This window comes from Cicer arietinum, chromosome 6, assembly GCF_000331145.2.
Source record: "Cicer arietinum cultivar CDC Frontier isolate Library 1 chromosome 6, Cicar.CDCFrontier_v2.0, whole genome shotgun sequence".
Taxonomy (NCBI): Eukaryota; Viridiplantae; Streptophyta; class Magnoliopsida; order Fabales; family Fabaceae; genus Cicer; species Cicer arietinum.
The window spans coordinates 64,560,545-64,585,975 of record NC_021165.2 but is presented as its reverse complement, the minus strand read 5'-3'; the positions used below and the strand labels follow the sequence as shown (position 1 = coordinate 64,585,975).

The 25,431-nt window shown below is 26.4% G+C and overlaps 1 protein-coding gene and 1 pseudogene across 3 annotated transcripts; both read right to left on the bottom strand.

The window, feature by feature from the left end:
* Nucleotides 1-6,571: 6,571 nt before the first annotated feature.
* Nucleotides 6,572-11,130, bottom strand: LOC101506550 (uncharacterized). Of its 3 annotated transcripts, none has more exons than XM_004506001.4 (10): nucleotides 10,892-11,129; nucleotides 10,519-10,620; nucleotides 10,021-10,087; nucleotides 9,104-9,169; nucleotides 8,181-8,274; nucleotides 7,940-8,050; nucleotides 7,660-7,760; nucleotides 7,462-7,536; nucleotides 7,278-7,370; nucleotides 6,572-7,155 (listed from the first exon to the last, which is right to left on the bottom strand). In XM_004506001.4, the coding sequence occupies exons 2-10, from the start codon at nucleotides 10,530-10,532 to the stop codon at nucleotides 6,862-6,864; spliced, it is 915 nt and encodes a 304-aa protein (XP_004506058.1). In that variant the 5' UTR covers nucleotides 10,533-10,620; nucleotides 10,892-11,129; the 3' UTR covers nucleotides 6,572-6,861. The 3 variants fall into 3 exon arrangements, with proteins under 3 accessions (XP_004506058.1, XP_073225697.1, XP_073225698.1); XM_073369596.1 differs by having other exon boundaries at nucleotides 10,918-11,129; XM_073369597.1 differs by lacking the exon at nucleotides 9,104-9,169 and having other exon boundaries at nucleotides 10,892-11,130.
* Nucleotides 11,131-20,028: 8,898 nt separating this feature from the next.
* LOC101490413 (serine carboxypeptidase-like 48) lies at nucleotides 20,029-25,109 on the bottom strand (annotated as a pseudogene).
* Nucleotides 25,110-25,431: the final 322 nt, after the last annotated feature.

The window sequence follows — 25,431 nt, the reverse complement described above, 5'->3', positions numbered from 1 at the left end:
TTAAGAACTTAATGCAAGTTAATAATTTATGATTTTAAAGGTTATGTCTCTCCCATAATGTGTCTATATTAATTTATCATCATAAACATGTTATGGAAAATAATGAATTGAAAAGAATAGATTAAGTATTGGAGGATTATCGTGCTTACTCTTCATTATTAGACTCTCATAGAAAAAAGTATGTTATTTTATTGTATTTTTTTATGTGATAATTATATATTCAAAGATCCTATAATTATGATAGTTATTTTGATTGTGAACATTTATGTGAAAACTTAATCCTTACATGAGTGTTTAATCCTTACATGAGTGTTTATTAATTTTTTCTAACTTTGGTGTGTTTAATTTGGAGTTTAGGATGCGAGGGGAGAGAAAATCTTTGAAATATAGGAATTATGAAATGGAAAGAATGAATGATTTTTCGGAGAGGGAAAATTTAAGGGGATTGTTTTTGTTTGTAATACAAAATTATTTTATTTTGAAGAATTTAAAATTGCATTTAACTATAATTTTTGAAGTTTTTGTTAAGTTCTTCGAATCTAGTCTATATTGTTATAATACAAGATTTAATTATAATTTTAGTTATATATCTTTTATTTAATATTTATTTTTAATTCATTTTGTTTTTTTATATTTTATAAATGGTGCATTATAGTCATTGCCATATTCAGAATAAAAATTATAAGAACATTCGGTCTTAAGAATTCCTTCTAACAATGTCAATATGTATGTATTATAAAATTCCTTAAAAAAAATTTATTCAACCAAATTTAAGACTTCTACTTGAAAAAATTATTCTTGCATGTTTTGAAACATATATAAATTATTTGAAATAAATGACATTTATCAGAGTTTATTATATTTTCATTCCATCCATATTAAAATTATACACTTAACTTTACAACTGATATAAAATTTGATCATAATAATAATTATACCATTGTTTGAAAAAGTTATTATGAAAAAAATATAAAATACAACATTTATAAAAGTTAAATAACTAAAATGTATAAAAAAAATATAAATGACCAAAATAAATATCTAATAAAAGATAAATAATCAAAATTACATTTAAACTAATATTTTAATTTAAAAGATATATGAATCAGAAGTATTTGTTTATTATTTTCTAAAAGCTCTCTCAAAAAGTGGAAAAGTCTATCTATTTTCCTTGCTTTTCTCCTCAAAATTCTTCATTTTCTCGGTTTATCCTCAAAATTCTTCATTTTCTCGGTTTATATATATATATATATATATATATTATCCTTTTTTTTTATAAATTAACCATTATATTTTATATTGAAAAATATATATCAAAATATTTTATTTTTTTTACCTTCAAAATGTCGCATTTCAGGAATACGATTATAAATTTTAATTTTATCTTTTAGTAGATGGTTGCATCTCATAAATGCGACCTTTTATGAGAAGAAAAAAAATACTTAAATTTTTTTTAAAATATAATATTTTAATATATATATTTTAATATATAATATATTAATTAAATATTTTAAAAATGTATATATATAATAAAAATAAACCTTTTTTTCCTTCAAACTCTCAAATAAAATCTGAATCTAACTCGACATGTTTGTTAACTTTTCACCCATTTTACTACCATTATTGTCATATTACATCGTAAACTTGTCTTACGTTATCTCGGTGATTCAATTTTAAGAAAAATCGGTATAATGTCAATCAAAAAACAAAATTAAAATCAAAATTAAATTAAATCAAATCCTTTCATCTATAACTTTTTAATAAAAAAATATTCATAATATTAAATCGTATAAGATTCCTTAATTCACAAAAACTCAAATAATTTCTCTTTGAATTTGCGTAATTTTAAAATAATATCTCGTTTTTTCACTTTCTAGATCATGAACAAGATTTCGTTTTAAATAAATTATTCAACAATAATTTATATATATTTATTATTTATTTTACATCTTTTATCTCATTCTTTTTATTATATTTCAATTTATTACATCTATTATATATGTTTTAAATTTTTTACTCTTCGAAATGTTGCCGGATTAAATGAATGTATATGAACAATGTTTATGAATTATTATACATAGAGATAAAATAAGAGTGAGAGTTGTGGAACATAAATTTGAATCAATCAAGAGGATTCTTTAGCTGACATTAAAAGACGGATATATGATGATGAAATTGCAGAGTAGTTTTGATGAAATGGTGTCATGTCACAAAGATTAACGTGAGATAGCAGACAACAATACATAATATATAAAAATGGTAACTTGTCAATCAAGGCAAAAGACCGTGGAGTGGAATTGCTTTCAAAAGTGTCAACAGCACCAAATCATTACCATTGCTTTGACTATGTATCCTCTTCCTCCATATTTTTTATACAAAAAAATTAATAAATTAATTATTAAATATACACTTTAGCGTCCTTATAATTTATCAACTGAGATATCTACTTAAGATCTCTTTCTCTATGTGTGTTTATTATTTGTTAGTTGGGTCGAACTTAAAATGATATCACTAAAATAATTGTTTTAAATTTAAAAAAACTAATTTTTATTTAATAAAAATATCTCATAATATTTACTTAATAAGTTAAGAGGATATATTCATTATATGATATTTAAAAAATTAAGAATAATAAAATTTATTTAAAGTTAGTATTTCTTCAAAAAATTATAAATCAATTAATTTTATTATCAATTAAAAACAATATTTTATGAAATTCGAATGTATTAATTTAATAAATTATTATATTCTAAAGTGGTTAAAAAACAATTTTAAATTAATATTGTGATGATTTTATTAAAATATAATTATAAATTATTAAAAAAATCATGTTAAAATTTGTTTTAATAATTGATGTGTTTAGTGGACCCTATTTATCAGTGAGATGTTGTTATTGTTCCAACACTCTATTGGTTACCTAGTTAGTTCCAAAAAATTCAAAGTTGCAAACCAATATTAACTAACCTCATCAACCATATCAAAATTTGTTACCTGCTAACTCTAGATATAAATTCTCTGTTTAATCAGAGTGAAAAGAAACAAACAAAAGATTAGTATTATATTAAGAAAATTTAATAAGTATTTTAATGATATTTGTTAGCTCAATAAAAATAGAAATTTAATTCCCAAAAATAATATATTTGATTTTTTTAATTTTTAATTATCTTTGCACAGTATTTTATTTTTATTTTACCCTTTAATTTTTTAACAAATGTTTTAAGACTATTTGTTAAGAAATTAAAATTAACAATTTATATTAAAAATAAAATAAAATTTAAACCTTTAAAAATACATTATAATATATTTTTAATATAAAATTTATACTTTAAATTTTTTTTTTAACAAACGTTCTTAACATTTTTTATTAATAATGATAATTTGTTTTTTTAAAATGAATGGAAATTAACCCTAGTAGTTAATAGTTATTGTAGTTTTAAATTTTGTAACCTGCATGATACATGAAGTGACTGATTGAGCATTGGTTTTTCCTTTTTACAGTTTACTTGCACGGACTGCATGCACGTGTGGGAGGTCTGATCAAACCCTGTCGTAGGGGGCCTCATCCACATATTTATAATACGACACGTTTTTAGTGCTCAGAATATATGTTTCAAAAGCTGTCTTGCTTTTCTATTTTCATTTTCATTTCTTTAAAGTTAGAGGCCAAATATCAATTACATACATTTGGTACGGATGGTTGGTCTCGAGTTCACAAATGTGACATAGTATAAGTTTGAAACTCTGATAATAGATTATTTATATGGAAGTATAATTATTTTTGTTTATTTTTAAATCTTTAGAGGTTTTATATTTTCTTTGAGTATATATTTTATTTGAGCATTGTATGATGCAACACGCTATAAAACTATTAGATTTTAAGGGAGAAATTATAATAAACTCGTTTTTCTCTCTAGATTTAACACCATCCAATGCATTGTGTACTAAACAGCCACATCAGGCGATAAATAAACGAATAGTTGGTTTAGTTTTGTGCTTTTCACTATTTGTTACAAAATCTAAACAAACTAAATCGACCAAGAACAAAGTGGTCTAACTCGGTTTAATCAAGTTGATTTTTTTAAAAGGGTTAAGAAACTTAAAATAAAATAAAATAAATAAATCAGTGTAAATATTTATACTATTAAAATAATATATAAAACTACAATAAAAAAACAATATATAATGAGTGAAAATAAATTAATACAACATATTTTTTTTAACATAACACTGTTTATAGTGTAAAATAAAAGAAATAATAATAAGATACTTCATTCGTCTCTCAATTAGTGTTATTTTAAAAAAATGTCTCAAAATAAATGACATTTATAATTTTTAATATAATTTTAATAATTTTTTAATTATCTTCTAATGATTACTGTATACATTTTTAAATTATTATTATATTTAATTTATATTAGTAATAATAAAAACTCCACTCATAATTAAGATGAATAATTTAATAAAATAATTTTTATTTTTTTTATTTGTAATTATTATATTTTTTAATATGTAGATAAAAATATAGAAAAAATTTGTTATTAGGAAACAAAGAGAATATAATATTTTGATTCAAATATCAAGTGATCATTTTTACAGAAGTGAACTTTCACTAGCTAGCGCTAGAACCAATTGAGGCAGATTTGTTTGGTTTGAAGTTGAACATGAAAAAGAAAATCGAATCAATGTAATTGATATTGATTGAATAAATTTTAAGATTTATTCGTCATTAATTTGATTCTTTCATCGCTACAGAGTATACATATAGCACTCACCACTATCGAATTCATGATGTTGAACATCCTTCACCATTGTTGGCACCCTCAATTGTTGTTTCAACAACTATAAAAACTTACGTCATTATCGATATCCAAAAGTTGTCTATAACTACTTAAAGCCGTGGATAATAATTACTTATTACCTACGACCAAAAAGTTGTGGAAAAATGTCTTGTCACTAAATTTTGTCCACCATTTCAAAAGTCATGAGTAAGTCTGACTTTAGATTTTAAAAAATAATAAATTAGATTGATTTAATTTTTTTTAATCTTTTATTGATTAAATAAAATTAAAAATTATTTGACACATATTTTTAAATTTTTATAGATACATAAGAAAATATCATAAATTGTATCTTAATTTTTTAGAAGAATTAAAGTTTTGGAATAAATATAAAATATTTAAAAGATAAAAATTGGAAACGGATCGAGTATTCAATCTGTAATATAAAATTGGGGTCATATCGTCAAATATGTTTTTAATTGTCGTATCTAAAATTATTATATTAATAAATAGTTCTTTTGCTATAAAGGAACACATGCATTAGTTTAATAAACTCGGCTTTCTGTTCATAGAACATAAATTATTGTTGAGCTACTTGAACTACTACATATAACTCAGTTTCTATTTTAGTAGGGTACAGTACTATTGAATGAAAAACAAAAATACTAGCTCTTAGAAAACTAAGTAGGATGTTGTTTAATTAGATTTCTATTTTTTTACAGCAATTAGATTTTTTTGTTTGAAAATTCAAAATCATAATTTAAACAAAAAAGAAATAGTAAAATTAAAGTGAATTACTATAATTTTATAAAACTACACCGTAACATTTATAGAATTACGACGACTCATTGTGATTTTGTCAATGTCTACCATAGGAACCCTAGCCCTAACATAGGGGAAAAACAATATGGAAAGGGACCTATTTCTCAGATTATGTAAAGATTGAAGTCACCAACTTTTGCATATGATATTTGCTCCAAAAGAAGAGTGACACTATACTTGCTAGTACAGGGATCTAGGGCTTTGTTGGGCTACTTTTAGATAAGCTGTGAAGTGAAACAAAACTTAGAAGTTACCCCAAATTCAAACTGGAAGCCCTGTTTTGACCCCAAATAAAAATAATAACTAGAATGCCATGTAGAGTTACCCTAACAACTTGCATCTATTTCTAGTGCCAATCAAATCTTTTTAGGTTGAGAAATATATCTTATATTACCTCTAGTTTGCTAATTAAAGAATAGAATCGAAATGTGTTCACTTATTTATTACATAAAAAAGTGACATTAAATTGTACCAAAAAACAGTAACATTAAAATGATATGAAAAATAACATTGTTTTGATTTTATTTTTATTAAAAAATTTGAGAGAATTTTTTATCAATCAAATGACACTAATACTTATTTTACAATTGTCTATGATAGAATTCGAACTTGGTATCTTAAATTTACAAAACTTAGCTCTCATCACTAAGTTAACACCTTTAGTTTTACTATGGTACTTTTTCATCACTCTGCCAAACAGTTTATTTCTTCCCCTTTAATTACTATCAATTTCTATCGAGTGAGATGTCATCTAATGCAGATGAATATGACTAGGAAACAAAATAGATCCATTTCTCAATTATAAGTTCAAATTAACTTAGGTATCTCAATATTATTTAAAAAATTATCTCATTCAACTTCTCTGAAACACTCACAAAATATTAAGAACTTTTTTGCAAGTGAAAATTCATAAGCTTTTTTTAAATGGATAAACTCGTGACTAAAAAATAATAAAAACTCAAGACCTCTAATTTTAAAAGGCAGAATTCCATACATGTTCTAAAGACCTCAACTTTCAAGATGCAATATATTATCATGCAGAATAATATAATTACTGTTATATATATGCTGCAGTTGCCAAGCATTATGCAAATGCTTTCGAGTTCTAGCAAACTTAACAAGGTTACTGCTTCATCGTTGCTAGTGATTTTACTGAAAAATGAATCATGTAAAGGTGAACACCACATTGAAGCCTATGTATCTGACCACTATGATACTTCATAAGTCAAAGACTGAAAGACTGAAAGACCAACTCTCAGAATCAAGATATTTTTACATCGCGCAAAATCCTTGCAGCCATTGAGCCATACCTTCTGGCTTCCCACTCACTAAGCTGTGCATTTTGGGGAATTGAATTACTATGATCCTCAGTGTTTTCTTCAACAAGACCAGATCCTTCTACTACAATATTTTGCTCAGTGTCATTATCTTCCACAACAGTTTCAACATCAACTTTGTCAGCAGCAGCTTGACCTGAATTTTTTGTGCCCTCTGCTAACTGTTTAAATCCCATAATGAAGAGTTGAATGCTTGGATGTTGAAATGTTTCATCCATCTATACAAAGTGAAGAATTAAGTGCTGTTAAAAGTAGTAAACAAACTCACGTATTTGTTAACATGACATAAAGCAGTATTAATCCAAGACATAGATGATGACAAAAGAACATATAAGCATACCTTTGATTTCGAGACAGTTTTCACGTCAAAGTTCTTTTTCCACATCTGAAGCATCTTCTCGTGGACACAGGTGGACCTGATCTCATTACCCAACTTCATGGACAAATTTTAAAAAACTAAGTGAATCAAACTCCATAAATAAAACTAAGTTTATAATTTAATTATAAACAGGTGAATCACCTACCAAAATAGTAGTCCTAGGTCCAGATAAACCAAGTATTGTCTGCAATAGAGGCTCCAATAGATGTTCTACATAAACCTTCAATGGAATAAAGTAAAACAAAAAGTAGGATGATGTTATTCAAATGACGGCAAATAATTTATAGAAGAGTTAATCTATTTTCAATCTACTTTGTAGAAGACAGGCCTGTTCAACACTTACAACGTCGGTGCCAATAATGTAGTCAAATGGAGGACCAACCGCCTTAACGTGACTCTCGTCACCCCATTGAAGCTCTGCAACCTTGATTGAGCCAAATGACTCTAGAAGCAGAAAATTTTGAGTGAGATACTATCGTCATTCAAATCCACAAAATGCAGTAACAAGAATAAATACAATGGGAAGGTTCAACAATATTAAATTTAAATAGTTTAAAATAAAAAGATAAATGAATAACAAGTTCATATGGTAATAAGAATGGTTCAAAAGTTTAAAATCAAACCAGGGTTTTTTTGCATGACCCTTGAAATATTTCGATCAACATTTCTTTGTAATATTGGCAAAACCTCCTTTTGGTCTGTCACAGTAACATCACAACCAAGCAAAGCCATGCCTGCAAAGGAAGTCTAGATCAGCCTAGGCATCACCGCCCTGAGAAAGTAATAAAATAGGGTATAGCTAGATCAATTTTAACCAATAAATAATTTAAAAAACAGATTTTTAATAATAATTTAGAAACTCACCAAACCCCGAAACACCACAGCCAGCTCCTAGTTCAATTACACGTTTTCCTTTAAGTTTAGCAGGGGAAAACCTTCCTTTTCTGCAATTACGTTCCTAAAATGATATAAGATGCACAATAAGGAATTAGAATAAAGCAAGGTTAAAATATTACAAGGCAATGTAATGTGTAAACTCAGTGTAATATCTCAAGAACTTTATGACCCGGCCAAACCTCAAAGGATCTAACCTCACCATAAGATAAGACCATGCCCCCCAAAGAAGAGAGAGAATGCGTTTTTTTTAAGTTTTAATTAATGTCAAATTAGTTTTTCTTTTCGTAAGGCCCTCTACTTCCTAGAAGGAAAACATATGGGTGATGAAGGTGTTCCTATTTATTTACAATTTGCAAAATAAGTCCAAGTCCAAAGCTAATCTATATGGCCATGTGACGAGGACCTAAAAGGAGTTAATAAGGAGAAAAGCAAGGAAAATTTCAAATCACGATGTTTAGTTTGGTTTGAGTTTAGTTTTGAATTAAAATAGATATTAGTTTTATTTTAAGTGCTGTAAGTCCACCTAATGAGCCTAACTTCATGTCTAAAGATCTATTTAAGCAAGCATATGAGCATTTTTCCTTTAAATCCTCATGTAAGGAGCTCATTTGGATAACTTTGAACGAAATAGAATTTTTCTCTTATGAGAATGTGAGTTGAGCAATGGCTCCTCTTTGGTTCTGGGATTGGAAATTGTGGCAAATCCCTTTTGGCTTATCAACCATCCAAAGTTATAAGCCATGCATTTTATATGCTTTAGTAACTGATAATCTAATGAGCGAAGCAGTTAAGTTATACCACTATGTAAAAACAAAACTTAAGATCTAACAATTTCATTCATGAAAAATGACAAGACTTTCCAGAGCATTTGAGGATGAAACACAACTTACAAGAAACTTAGCAAACACAAGTGATGCATCCCATACTGTAGTTCCCAGGTGTTTAGAATTTGGGTCCTAATTAATATAAAACTGTCAGATGTTATAGAAAGATATAAAAAATATCATTCTTCAATAAATTCATAATCATCATAATACCGATAAATTGAAGCAATGAGAGAACAAGGCACATTTCCAATGGTCAATCATGATTTCAAAAATGTTCGAGGAGGTTCATCTCTAGGGAAATCATTGTTATTTTTCTGAGATTTGCGGCTGCGAAAACTGCTATCGTTAAACGCCCATAGCCATCAAATAGTGTCACACTTAAGACCATTCTCGCTTTGCGATTCTGCAATTGCGGAGCTATTAAAAACATAGGGGAAATGTGCTGTTGCCCTACATCTAATTGGTTCTTCTAATCTTCCCAAAGAATTTGACAATTCTTACTAATTAAGCAGAACTTTCAAGTCTCTACAGCACTGCAAATTGAAAGCCTTTGGTTCGCATGTGAACTATTGTCATCCTACTCATATTATCCCCTCATTGTGATGCAATAAGATATTCGGTTCAACCTTTCAGTAAAATTAGTTTGAGCATCTTTATTTAGTTAAAAATCAACTTACGAGTATTTCTTCTGAAAAGAAATATTCAGATAGCTGACATGAACCGGGTGAAATAAGCTAACATTTCACTAATTAAAGTAAGAAGTATCTATACAACAACAACACAGCCTTATCCCACTAGGTGGAGTTGGCTAAAGGAAATAGTATCTATGTTGGCTAAAAGAGAGAAAGGTCAGGCTGTACATTAATTTGCTTGCATTAAAATTCCATAACTCAAGTTCCGCTGACCTATTGCAGAGAAGAACACCTTCCTCAAATCACTCTTTACTCTCAAAATGGGCAGTTTTAAAGACAGTATAATACCTGAACAAATTGCAATTCGTGACCCAAAACCTCCAATGGCATCTCAAAAGTGGTTGGAGTATTTAATCTGGTAAAACATTCATGAGCATCATAAAAGATATATTATAATTATAATACACAAGAAATTATAGTTTATTTTAAAAAAAAGGAAGAATCATTCAATTCTTTTAACCGCTATAGGTTTCGCTCATGCAATTGTTGTAGTATAAATAACTTTCTGCTAAATATCAAAATATGTTTTATCCATGGTTTCATTTACATTGCAATATAGTCTTCAATGCCAACTTAATCATAAGAAATGATCAGTTAGTACATGCAAATTCACAGTGACAATATGAACTTAACCAGGTGAAACTGCATATATGCTAATGTTACTATCGAAGTACAAATATATATTATGATTTTCTAGTAAAGATTAATTATTTATTTATTTCCCTTATTTTTGTTTTAAAATAAAGACAGCAAAATAATAGAAGTATAACTGGCTATGAATGATACCTGTCAGCTTCCATGAGATCACAATCAACCAAAAAATTCTCAATACGAAATACAAATCGAGAAGTTCTATCTCTCACTTATGATTATATTTTCTGTGAATCACTGAAAAAAATAAAAACCCAAAAAAAAAAAATTAATAATGCCACAAAAATATACACACTTGCAAGGTGCTTGGATCAAGATTCAAACAATACGGTAATAATGTAAAATAATTAAATACCAAATTGAACATCAATCATCTGGAAATTTTCCCCAAACAAAACCCTAACTTGTTCAAAACCATTAATAGAGCTTGAATTCGATTATTTTCAGTCGAATTTAACTAATTAAAAAATATGTATAAAAAAATTAAAAAGAACAAAATCATATATACATTTATAATGAGGTGGAAGATTGAACCGTGGTGATTGACGGTCGAACTCAGCTTCAGGGGAATGCGAAGATATAAAGAAGGAAAGTTTACGGTTTGCACTTAGCAATCACAGCAAAAATTCAGACGGAGTAAAACTTTAGCTTCGGATGAATCAAGGTTTAGTTAAGACCCAACACTACCTTGTTTGTTTAAACTTTAAACTCTTTGCGTTTAGATAATTTTCTTCAGCTCTTTATTTTTGTTATTTTTTTATAAAGTTTTTCAGAAAAGTGAATATATCATCATAATTAACGAATTTTAGGTTAAATATATTTTTCGTTTTTATATAATTTTAATATTTTATTTTTAATATTTATAAAATAATGATATCATTTTTGTTCTTTATAAAATTAAACAACAAACGGTTTTAGTCTCTATTGAAATAAAATATATAAATAAAACATATTTAACTTTTCTTTAATTTTAAAATTTTATAAATTATTTTGAACAACATTGATTAAAATATTCATTTAAGAATATAAGTTAACTTAACAATAAAAACAAAAGCTATATGTATGATTATTTTATATAGACTAAAAAATATATTTTTATTTTATATAAATTAAAATTAAAATATTAAAATTTTATAAGAACTAAAAATATTTTTAACTATTATATTTTCTGTTTCTACATAATAAATCTCGATTTTGTAGCCTTCAAACTCCTTCAATCCTTAATTTAAAGACTTTTAAATATTAACCTATTCAAAACGATGTCCAAATAAAACCCAGAATATGGATCGATTTTTAAGTCCAATGAGATTTGTCAACGTACCCTTAATTTAAAGAATTTTAAATATTAACCTATTCAAATCGATGTCCAAATAATATCTAAAATATTGATTGATTTTGAAGTCTATTCAGATTTTTCATTCATATTTTAAAAATGGTCTGATATAAGGATTTTTTTTTTCGTATATATTTTTTTTTAAAAAGAAACTAACCAACGTATCATACATTTGAATATGGAATATATATGTTAAAATATTCTATTTTTATTGGCATTCAAAAGGACATCTCCGTTCGTGTGAGATAGATGATTTTTTTATTCAGTTGGAGGTTGAAATCTGAGAATGTGATTATCTAATTTTTTTTAATTTTTTAATTTTACATAAAAATAATTGTTAATTTAATAAATTAAAAATAATAATAAAATATTTAAAAAATAAAATTATATTAGTAAAATTAAACAAAATACATATAATAGAAAAAAAAGTACAGGCAGTTGAATAAATATGCTAAAATAAATAACGTGTTGTATTATTTTAACAACTCCATTCTATTTTGCAAATAAATCTATATTATTTTAATAACTCCTTCCTATTTTGCAGATAAAATAACAACTTAATTTTATTTTCTTAACAACCCTCTATTGTGTTTTTCTTTGGATTTAATAAATAAAAATAATAAAAATGAAAATAATAATCCTAAAACCCTAAAGTCAAACAAAATACATTGAATTTTAAAAAATACATCAAATTTGAGTAGATGTGTATGACAATGTTTTCTAGTATTTTTTTCGTTTTGTTTTATTTTTTTATTATTTTTTTTATCACGGAGCTGAAATTAAGACATTAAAGCATATTTATAAGTATTTTATATATTTAGTTAAATTTATTTATAATTTTTTAAGTGTCATTGATTATTTTATTTTTGTTATATATTATTAATGTTAGATACTCTTATAGGACGAACTGAAATGTCATGGTCTTGTTAATAAAAAATCAAATAATAAATATTTTAATATATAAATTTCAATATAGAGTATATTTATTAGTTTCATTTAAAAGAAGATGTATATGTAAAAAATTTCTGATATAAAACATGTTTGTTGAAATCTAACCAGTTTTTTAAATTAAAAAATTTGATTTAGGAAAAATACTATTCAAAACAATTTTGTAGGTTTCCTCTACAGAAAACTAGAACACTACAAAATTTACTAAATTGAATTATTAAACAAGAGAGATCAAATAAATTTGTGAATAGAAGTAACAAAAAGAAGAGGATAAAGAGAGAGAACATATAAAAGCAAAATTTACCTTATATCCTCCACATTTAATTTTTACCATCATAAACACAAGAAAATGATATTTTTATTGTCATATAAATTTTAAAATTTTTAATTAAAAAAACTATAAAAAAAATGATGTGTATCGGAAAACTTACGAAGAATTTTTCGATAAACCACTACAAATTTTTTTTTAAAGTTTTTCAGTAATATACATTTTTAAATTTCTTTATCGAAAAACTTTTTTTAAAGTTTTTGGTATAGACTTTTTTAATCTTTTGTACCGAATTTTTTTTAAAGTGTCGAGTACACACCATTTTATTCTTCTAGTAGTATACATATTTTCAGTAAACATCTCTTTACTATTCTGTATCGAAAAATTTATAAAAAAAAAATTTGATAAAAACCTTATGTACCAGAAAACTTTAAAAGGGTTTTCCAATAACTTTTAAAAATCCTTTTTTTTTTTTTTTTTTTTTTTTAATTTTTGAATAATGAAAAAAAAGAATTTGAATTGATAAAATAATAAAAAAAATTTAAAAATATATTTACTATTTTTAAAAATTTGTGAAGTATACGTACAAATATAGAGATATATGATAAATTTTTCTACATAAAATAGAAAAACAGATATATGATAAATTTTTCTACATAAAATAGAAAAACAGATACGAATAAATCATTTAAAAAATAATGGATTCGTTAAAGAATCTTTTTCTTTTCAAATGGTTTTGGACAAAAAGTCCAGTTGAACTTATTAATCGGTTTTTATGTACTGTTCGAATATTATTTAATAGTTTTTTCATTTTTAAAAGATGGTGAGTATATTAAATTACTTGGAAAAAAATGTTTAATTTTTTTTCGGAAATTTCCATTTTTTTGTAACATTTGGTTAGAGCAATATGTCAGATGATTTTAGTTTTTATATATTTTTAATTTGTATAAAATATTTTTTAAATTATATTTTTTATTAAAATTATTTTTAGATTTTATTTTCATGTTTTAAATGTTTTTGTTTAATTTTAATTTCTAAAATTATAGACGTTAAAACTTTGATCTCTTAAATTTTTCCTTTTCATTTTAATTTCTTAAATTACAAAAATGAGATATTCTAATACTTTGTGTCCTTTTTTGTGGTTGAATATATTATATATGTTCTCCATTGATATAACATTTTAGTTATTAGGATCCAGCTGAACAAGAAAAAGAAGAAAGAAATATTAATTAATTAGATTCAAAATGAAAACAGTGGAAATGACCAAAATATAACTGTGACTTAAGAGTCCAAAATAGAACAAAAATTTAAGAAGTCAAAATGAAATATAAAAATAATTATATAGGATAAAAAAGTGTAAGTTAACTTAATTTATTTTAGGTTTAACAACCTTTTTGGTGCCTTAACTTATTGTTGAAGTTCAATTTGGTTGAATTTGATGCTTTAACTTTCGTCTGTCAAGATAACTAAGTTGGTATTTTCTGTGAAAATTTTGTTAAATATTATTAATTGGTTGCAAGGCATCTAATATAAATGTCATATAATAATCGTTGCTTCTTTTTCTCCACCTCCATTATTCTTCTTTCTCATAATTTTGACAAATTATTTGTTCTCTGCATCTTTAGAAACAGAACATCTTTGTTAAGTACCTTGTTATTCTCTTACACTAAAATTCTGGTTGACTTGTTATTTTGTTCATAAATAGAGCATATGTTGTTTCATGAAAATGAAATAAAGTTGCAAAATTGAGAGACGCAAGATTTGATATATAAGAGGAAGATATCTTACACGAAAAAAATTATGGTATTGACTTGCTTTTAATTTTTTTATCAAGAAATTGGGTGTAATAAAAGATGTAAGATTTGAGATCTACTAGGGAAAAAAAAGTGGTATTGACTTGTTTTTAATTTTTTATGAAGAATTTGGGTGTATTATTGACTTGGTTTCATCTTCATAAATAAAGCATATTATTGATTTTTTATGATGGCTTTGGGTGTATGGATGGGGGTGGAGGTTGGGGGTTGAAGTTGAGGCACTCCTTAAAATGAATCAATGGAGGCTAGAAACATGAATAGGAGAATGTCATATTTGGGAATTTATAATATAATGATATTTATAATTTTTGTAGTAGGGGTATTTATTACCTTTTATTTTGAGATTATTACGGTACCTTAATTTTTCCAACCAGTTAAATTTTTAAAAAAATAATAAGTCATAATTATGTGTTTAATTTTATATATCTACGATCATATTTTATTGTATGATTGAATTTACATTCTCACTGATGTTTTAATAAATTGTCCAATTTATATTATAAAAATTTTAAAAAGTAAATAAAAAGAAACAATAACTAACAAACAAATAAAAATAATATTTTTCGTAGAAATAGTACAAACCTCCATCCTCCACATTTTAAGCTTTCATGTTTCCTTTTTTTTGAATCTTGACCAACTTTGTACTCCATCAAAAAATAGAAGTTTCATTTTCACCAACTTTGCACTCCACAAAAAGTAGAAGTCTGATCTTCACTTGTCACTCTATAATTTATACAAAACAATAAAAAAAAAACTAGAACTCAATTTATCTCATGGATGCAATGATTTATCTTTATAGCCTAAAAATTTAGAACTAAAAATTAAATCACGTGAGAGTTTTATTTTTATTTTCCTAAAAAATCAGAATAGAGGGAAAATAGTTATTCTTTGTTTATAAGATCAACAAAAAAAACCACTATCTTCTTCATAAAATCAATTAATAACCATAAACAAATGCAAACACTTTTTAATAACACAATCAACAAAAATCAAATGAAAAACACCTAAATAAAAATGTAAAGAGTTAAATAGATCATGAGCCACACATCACCACCTCCATCATCCTTTGCAAATCCCTTAAGAAACCATCATCAAATTGACCTCCGCGAACTACCACCATAAATACTACTGTCAGAGCGTCCACACAACTATCTCCGTCAACTTTGACCTCAAACGAACTACCACCTCGAGCGCTACCGCTAGAGCGTCCACTCAGCCACCATCATTAATTAACTTCGATCCTCGATGAACCACCACTGCAGACAACTCCCCGTTCGTGACCGTTTTATGTGTGTTTGTTCTTCCACTCTCTCTTAACAATGAACTCATTTCTCTCTATGTGTTTGTTTAATTATTTAAAAAAAAACATTCACAATAAATAAATATTAGATTAATTAGATGTGATGTTTTTAATTTTTGAGTTGTTAAGACACAAATTGTACTACTTTGTGCCTTTAAAGCTCAATTTTAAAACAAAAAATTATAAATAAAAAATATTCTTAAACGTATTAACTGAATGAGACATGTCTTTGAGTTTATGAAACAAAAATTGTACAACTTAATAGTCTTAAAACTCATTTTTTTTCAAAATAATTATTGAAATCAAACAAACTATGTCATTTTTTTTGTTTCCATCAAAACAACTCATTTTTATCAACAACAAAACACAATTTCTTTAAATGCAATCAACATATATATCACGTCCAATTAATCAGCGAAAAAGGAAGTCGCCACTAATTTTATTTTTTTTATTTTTTTAAAAGGGAAAATTAGATAAAACCAAAGTAAAAGTTCTTGAACCACAAAAAATAGATTCGAAAGTCGATTACGAATAGGGAAAATAATATTACCCTACATCGTCCGTTAAAATGGTTACTCTATAATTAATTATATATATACTGTTTATTTATTTATTTATTTATCTTTACCCCCCAAAAAAAGAATAATAAAAAAAACAAACAAAAATAAATTATTAAAATTAAATAAAGAAGAAAAAATATTTATTTATTTATTTGGTTTGCCAAGGGGAAGACCTTGCTCCTACGTATTCCCATGTGCAGTAGAGAAATCAAAAAAACTCAGTAGTTCTTTGGTAGAAAATATTTATGTGTTTACCGATTTTATTACTAATTTTACTTTATATATCAAAATGAATTAACAACATAATGATGATAATAATAGTAATAATGGTAATAATGAAAATAATAATAGGAGTGATGTGTTGTATATTGATTTGTGTATCGTTTTATTTTAAACAATCAAAATTGATTTTTATTAGTTGGTTCCAAAACAATCAAATTGATTTTTATTAGTTGGTTCCAAAACTTGATCGTGAAACCAAAAAAATTTATTGTTTATATCATACGTGAATAGAATAGTAAACAAAACTCTATAACAATAATAATGTAAAAAAAGAATAGACAAGAAGAGAAAAGAAAAATAAGTGTTTGCCGCACTGGAAAAATTCTTTACTAAGTCATTTCAATATTTCTTCTCTCTTTTCTCTCTATTATTCTCTCTATTATTCTCTCTTCTCTTTTATTTTTTTTGTGCTCTCAATTTCTCTCAATTGTGCTCCGAATTCTCCTCTTGTGGTAGACTATTTATAGACTTTTTGGGTGCAGATTACAAAAGACAAGAGAATAATTGCAATGAATTACTGTTTCTTTCGATTTCTTTTCATTTAATTGGCCACAATTATACTGATTCTTATTATGATTAATTCATTTTTTCGATTTCTTTTCTATTCAATTGACCACCATTAATACTATTGATTTATTTCTTTACGGTTTTTTTTTCATTCAAATGATGACCATTATAATAATTTTTATTACCATAAATTCAATTTAATTAAATAAGTTTATTTTTATTTACTTTTTTAATTAGAAAATTGTAAAAGTTTTTGGAAAGGAATCAGAGTCAAATAGAAACCAAACACAATCCATGATTTTCTAAAAATCTAACAATTTATTTTTATTATTATTTTTATTATTATTTTCATCATTTTTAGTTACTTATTTATTTATTTATTTATTTATTTTATATATTTATTAAAAATCATAAAGTAGCGGACAAAATTAGGTGTCAACAATATATACATTTTCTATCTAAAAACTACGTAAATTTAATTTCTCTATTGCACATAGAGATACGTCTGAGCAAGATCACACTCTTGTCAAGGCCATTAATAAAAAATTTATTTTTTTCCTCTCTCTTTCTTAAGCACACATATTTTAAAATCACATTAAAAAAACAATTGATATTCATATTTAATAATAAGAAAAAAGAAATATATTTAAGTTAATATTAATTTTGTACAATTAATTATAAGTAACCGTATTTTAACGGTAGGGTGCTAATTCCGAACTCAAAATTTAATTTCAAATATTTTTATTTTTTTTTATTTTTTTTAAGTGTTTCCTAATATTTTTTCTATTTTAAGATAAATTTTGATAACGAATTCGTTAAATTCAAAAAACACTCAAGATTTTTTACCGTAACAATTATTATTCATTTTTGACCTCATTGACTTTAAAACGTATAAATAACTTGTCACATATATACATATGCAATTTTAACTAATAGTGTTGTCCGACATAGTCCGACTTGCATTAATAAAGAGAAACAAATAAACCTATAAGATAAAATTACGGAAACGAACGTACTTAAATCTTTATTTTATTATGTTGGTTTAAAGTTCAAAACAAATATTCTCAAAGGCCAAACCCCAATTCTTCCATAACGTACGTTGGGCAAAATAGGGACTTTTGCACAACTTCTAAGGTATTACACTTTACACCACTCGTATTTCTAAGTGTGCCACTTGCCTCACTACCCCTCACATAGAGATGATATGTTAGGGGTATTTTTATTTTATTTTATTTTAAACACAAATATTGACACCATATATCGATATGATATCATATAATACACTCAACATGAGTGTGTAATAATTTGAGGTGAATGAAAAATTAATTCAATTAGCGAGAAAATTAATATTAAAACGAAAGTTATATTTTTATTCAGTGTAGTGTTTGATGCCGATATCTACTTTTGTGTTAGCAAAATATTTCCGTTTATCAGTGTAATTCAATTAGCACTAACATAATTGTTTCAAATTTCAATCAATTAATAGACGCATAAAATGCTAGCTTCTACTTGTTCAGTGTTCCATCCATCCAATTTACCAACATTTGAAGTGCTGCATTTGGTTGATCCATAGGAACCATATGTCCAGCCCCATTCACCTGTGGCACAACAAAGTAATAAAGTTACAACAAGTGGAATCAACAAGTGTTATGATCCAAAATATATTTAGATCTAAAATTCATTAGATAATGTAGGTTAAGAGTCACTAAATTTGAGAAGGATCTAGATAGACCTATTACGGTGATTCAAAATATATTTGTTAAAGTATATCATTTATGTTTTGTTAGGGACTTGGTGAATTATAATTATTAAGCTTAATTGCAGTTTTGATCTTCCTATTTTAGCTGAATCGCGAAAGTAGTCCCCCATTTTGTTTCTCCTGAGTTTCGGTCTCCCAAACAGAATTTTAGTCCAAAATTTAATGAAATCTCATTTTTTAAAGCCATACTACACCATTTATGATCATATATTTCAGGTACAATTTTTGCAAATGAGATTTTGAAGCATGGTGTGACTTAAATAAATGCAAAAAAATATGAAATTTCATTAAGTTTTTGACCAAAATTATGTTTGAGGGACCAAAACTGAGGAGAAATATAATAGAGGGACATCTAAAATAGGAGGACAAAAACTGCAATTAAGCTTAATTATTATTAAAAAAATGAATCAAAAGGTTTGTTTTTTAGAATAGTATGACCTTAATCTTTTAGTCTTTTTTATAAATATTTCATACTCCATCAATGTACTCCTAACAAGGATACATTACATTGGTGCTTTCATTATCAAGTAAATGAATGAATAAAGTTAGTTTATAGAACAACATAGCCCGAGTCTTTTGGTCTTATTTACAAATATGTTATTCCATCAATGTACCCTTAACAAGGATAACTTACACAATGTCACAAAGAAAAATATACTTATAGTTCTAAATAATAACTATAGCACTAATGTTCTTTTGAAACGAAGTTAGGTGCCCGACACTATGTTACTATGTGGTTGTGATACAGTTTACATTTTTTTTAATAATTTTTTCTTTTCTTTAATTTACTCACTCATTTTGCATCTATTTTAATAAAGTGTTAAAAAATATGTGTTCAAATAACATTTCTCTAAATATAATAATTAACCTTTAGAAAAGAGAGAGGTCCATAGCTATTCAATAGTCCTGCTTGAGCACCATCAACCAAAAATTGAAGCGTTTTGGATGACGCAAATTGGTTTTGACCCGACCACTTCATGGCATGAACCCAATTTAAATTTCCTGCGCAAACAATAACAAAATAATAAACTCAATTAAATCTAATTTTTTTGAACAAATAAATTATCAATTTAGTATTATAAGATAGCATAAATTTAGACTCTAAATCTAACAAAATTTCAAAATAGTCTTTGAATTTGAAAATTTTCAATCACCATGGAGAATTTTGAAAAACTCTATTAACTAATACAAAAGAGATTGATATTATCTTATACTTTTGCAATTTTAATGACTATTTTGATTTTAAGTAGGCATGACAACATGGCAGAGCGGAAGATGATTTTGCTAGGGTGTATAAAGGAAGGGTTATGTCGTATTTGAAGTGTTCATTTGGCCCCAATAATTGATCATACCAAATTTTAGACCTTAATCCGTCCTTTAACCCGATCAAATTCGATTAGTTGCGAGTTCATTAAAGACAAACAAAATAAAGACGAAACCAGGTTGGTTCCAAGAGGAGACGCCAAATAGTAATCCTTAAACATTTTTTTAGAAAAAAACAATTAAATATAAATAAACTCATATATGTCACATATGATTATCAACTTGGCAATTCATACACGAATTGTGACTTATAATATTGTTTTACAAAATATGAATTATTAAGTTAGTGATCCGATTGATCATTTCTTTTTAGAGAGAGTGAATCAATAAAAACATAAAATAATAACAAAAAATAATAATTTTTTCTTAAAGTAATTTGGGACGGGGTGGGTTAACCCGAACATGATCATTTTCTTATTTTATCTTTGTCTTTATTTTTTTATTGAAACTGTGTCAGACTCATCCCATTGCTTACGGGACAAGACGACTTCGTGGGATGGATCAAATAGGTTTTGTCTTCCCCACACCCACCCTGACTAGTCGAGGAAAACCCACACCCGTCTCCATTTCTTATCGAGTGTGAAATTTAAATTTCATCTCCGCCCACATCCATCCATATATAAAATAATAAATTTAAAAGTTTTATTAATTATAATTAATATAATAAAATAATTATTATTATACAATAATAAAATTAAAAAATATTAAAATCATATTTTTTATAGACGGAATATTAAGACTTTTAAAATTTTAAAAATATTAAATATATACATGTACATAAAATTTTAAAATGACAATAATATTACTAATGGGACGAGTTCGGATGTGGGATGAATATCAACACCCCCAAATCCGTCTCCACCATCGAATTTGAATTTCAGAAAAAATTCACACCCACGCTCAATCAAAGCAGGTTTTTTCCGTCCAAATTAAAATAAGTTAGGGTGGATATTCGTGGATGTAGATTTTGTTATCATCCATAATTTTAATACCTGAATTGACCGCATCCGTAAGATTTTATGGATTAAACTATTTATTTATTTACTTTTTTTTCAAATGCTAAAACAATTTGGTTTGAAAAGAATACTTACCAAGCCAATTGCAAGTAAGATCATGTTCCCCTGCATATATAAGAACTTTGATTCCATCTTCAAGAAGTGTAGGAATATCAACATCAAGGTTTTGCATCATATCTTGAAGCATAGCATTATACACTACTGTGCTGCATGAAACAAACTTCACATTCCCAACACCTAAAGCCTCCTTAACCGAATTATCATTTAAAAGATCATCCACATATGAGAAGTCATAACACAGGTCCCCATCACATTGCTTTCTGATGTCATAGTACTGCAAATTACAATATACAATTAGTTTATTTATTAAACTATCTATAAACATTGTAATATTTTTAAATAAAATAAATTTTCTTTACTCTTGATTACTAACATTAATGTTGCCAGCAATTTGCAAAATTTTGCCCATTATGCTGTCACATGAATTTTGAGCTATCGAGCAACTTTGTCCACCTTTACTTTCTGAAAAATTAAATACAAATTAACAAACATCACATAAGAGAGAGAATATCGAGACATAATTATCTAGTACATACAATTAATTAATATAAATTAGTGTTTTCAATCGCAGATTGTAAAAAATTGTAGTTTTCAAGTTCTAAAACAATTTGTGTAATAGTGCCGCTATAACAAATTATAAATTTGACAACACTTATTATAAATTGTGTATATAGAACAATAACAATTTGTTTAAATTATGATATTTGCATAGCTGGTAAAAGAGATTTTGTACGGCAAGTTTTTATGGCATCCTGACAGCCTGGGATCATTTGGTTGATTTGATCTTGATCTTTCTTTGTAATCAATTTCATATCAAATGCATATTGTGTGTATGCTGGGTACTGAATTATTGGGTTTGTCCATCCATTACCAATAGCAAAACCCTGTTATTGTACTGAGCTCAAATCAATTAACCAAAACATGCAATTCAAAACAAATAATAATCATTTTATATTCATAAGCAAGGTTTAAATCACCCCCACAATCACAATTGCATTTGATTCTTCATTTTATTGAGAATCACACTCAAATGTAATTTTAATAGGATGCAAAATAGATCATATATGATTCAAAATTGTTGTTGCAACATAAAGATTTTAAGGATCTCTACGATAGTTACATAATAACAACTGTAAGTTGAAACTATCGTAGAGACATCAAAATATTGACTGACATAGCATATTTAAAAAAAATAGATTATGTTCATAAATTTATATATTATAAAATTAATAGGAAATAACGTTAGACCTTGAGGTTTATATTAATTCCTTCCTTGTTTTTATTTCCTTGGTGAACTCGAGACGCAAGAGCGGGAACAAAGTGTCCAGCATATGATTCCCCAATGATATAAAAGTCATTCTTAACGAAATTAGAGTGCTGCTTGAAAAATGCCTATGATTATAAAAAAAAAAATAATGTATTTAGTATCTCATATATAATTTATACACAATATGTCATGAGTGGTGCTTCAAAATTTCTAATTGGGAAAATGATATTATATATCAGTGTTGTCCAATGGTGGGTATAATTAGGGCTATCAATTTGACGACCCCTAATTATTGGTCTCGGTCCACATGTTGAGAGGGCAAAAAAAATTTATAATTTAAAAGACCCAAAAAAACAAGGCCCCCACACTAAAGTCCCTTAAAATTATGTGGGTTTAGTGGGCCTATAGGCCTACTTTTTTTTAAAAAAAGAAGGCTTAATTGCAATTTTGGTCCCCTATTTTAGCTGATTTGCAAAAGTAGTTCCCCATTTTGTTTGTCCTCAGTTTTGGTCCCTCAAACGGAATTTTGGTCTAAAACTTGATGAAATTTCATTTTTTTTGCATTTATTTAAGTCACATCATACCTCAAAATCTCATTTGCAACAATTGTACCTGGAATCTATGATTATAAATGGTATAGTACGACTTTAAAAAATGAAATTTCATTAAGTTTTTGACCAAAATTCTGTTTGAGACCAGAACTGGGGAGAAACAAAATGAGGAGACTACTTTCGCGATTCAGCTAAAATAGTGGAACCAAAACTGCAATTACACATTATAAAATTCGAATATAAATTGTGCCAATTTACGGTGTGTAGTTAAAATTACGATTGCAATATAAAACAATATTGCAATTGTAATTGCATAGGCATCAACCGAAATTTTGTCACAATTTCTTGGCTTACATTAGAACTGCACTGCAATTTAGAACTATGACCAAAATATACCTGCAAGAAGCCGTACAAATCATTGCTAACACCAATTTCATCATGTGGAATTTCACTCTCATCAGCAGTGTAGCTAAAACCTGTCCCAATGGGTTGATCAACAAAAAGAATATTTGATACCTACAAAAAGAGAAAACACATTCTTGATGATCTCAATAAGAAAACATATTAAGTGTAACATGATTCTCTTAGTTTACCAATGTCTTTGATATGACAATTTCTTTTGACAAATGAATGCAACACATTTAATAATCAAAGAAAATACATTTTAATTGTTTATGAATTTGATTATTATTAAATTACCTTGTCCCAACCATAGTTATTCCATACAAGAGACAAGTCATCGGAAATATGAAATGGACCGTTCTCATAAAACAAAGCTAGTTGACTACTGCAACCTGGCCCTCCAGTTAACCATATCACAATTGGGTCATCACTAGTATTCTTTCGTGATTCAAAGAAAAAATAGAACATCCTGCAATTCAATCAACAAAAATAATATAATTATTAAAATTCAATTGAGAACCACATTAGGCAAAATTTAAATTTATATTTAAATATATATTAAAGAAAAAAAAGAGCACTCGTATTAGCTAACGAATTTTAAAACACTAATGTCTACTATCAACGGTCGTATAATGAGAAATCATATATAATAGCTTTAATATATGATATAATGATTATATGTGCATGACGAGATATGTTACTTGTAGTACAATTTTATGGTTCCATAAGATCTCCAGTAACATTGAAAATATCACGGCCCACTAATAAAAATATATAGTGCGAAAACTAAGACATATAATATAAATACAAACAAAAAAGTTGTGCAATAATCGTCTTTAAATATAATTTAATTGTAATATATCGATATTGTTAAATTGAACGTTTTATTTTTGTTCGAATTTAAAAAAAAAACTTGTTGTAGTGATTTTTTTTAAAAAGATAATAAATATATATCTAATATATTAAAATAGAGTTTATATTTAAGGAGCAAAGAAGTGTAATTTACCTTGCACTTTTGGAACGAGGAAGCGAATAGTACCCTGCATGGTGACCAAGATTTTCAATAGAAGGCTCATAGGAATCACCAAGAATAGAAAAATGTTTCTCAACAATTTTTCCAGGGACAAAATCAATAGAGTTATTGACAATATTAACTGGATTCTTAGGGAATAAATTCAAGCTTTTTATGAGCTTTTCAGCTCGTTCATTTGGTGAAAAGATTGGTGTTTTTCTAAACAATTGACGATGTGTGATGCGAGATGTTGCATCTGTTGAAGAAAATAAAATGTATAACGACAATAACAAAAGAGATAGAGATGTTTTGGAGAATCCCATGTTGTTTTGTTTTGTGTTTGTAGAAACTAAATGAGGCAATGGCATTGACGAAGATTTTATAGCTTGCTAAGGTTACGTCTTCACAATATTGTTTTGCTTCGTATTTTGGAACTTTTTATAACTGTAAACATGGAATCAAAGTATTTAATATTCATCATTTAAAGTTTACAGGCCCGGCCCAACACGTTACAAGGCATGACGCAAAATCATTAGACAAGTTTTTTTTTTTTTTAAATTAATAAATAAATTATTAAAATTTTATTTAGTAATTATTGAAAATTTCTTAAGCAGACTTAATGGTATTTTCAAATCTATTTTCCCTA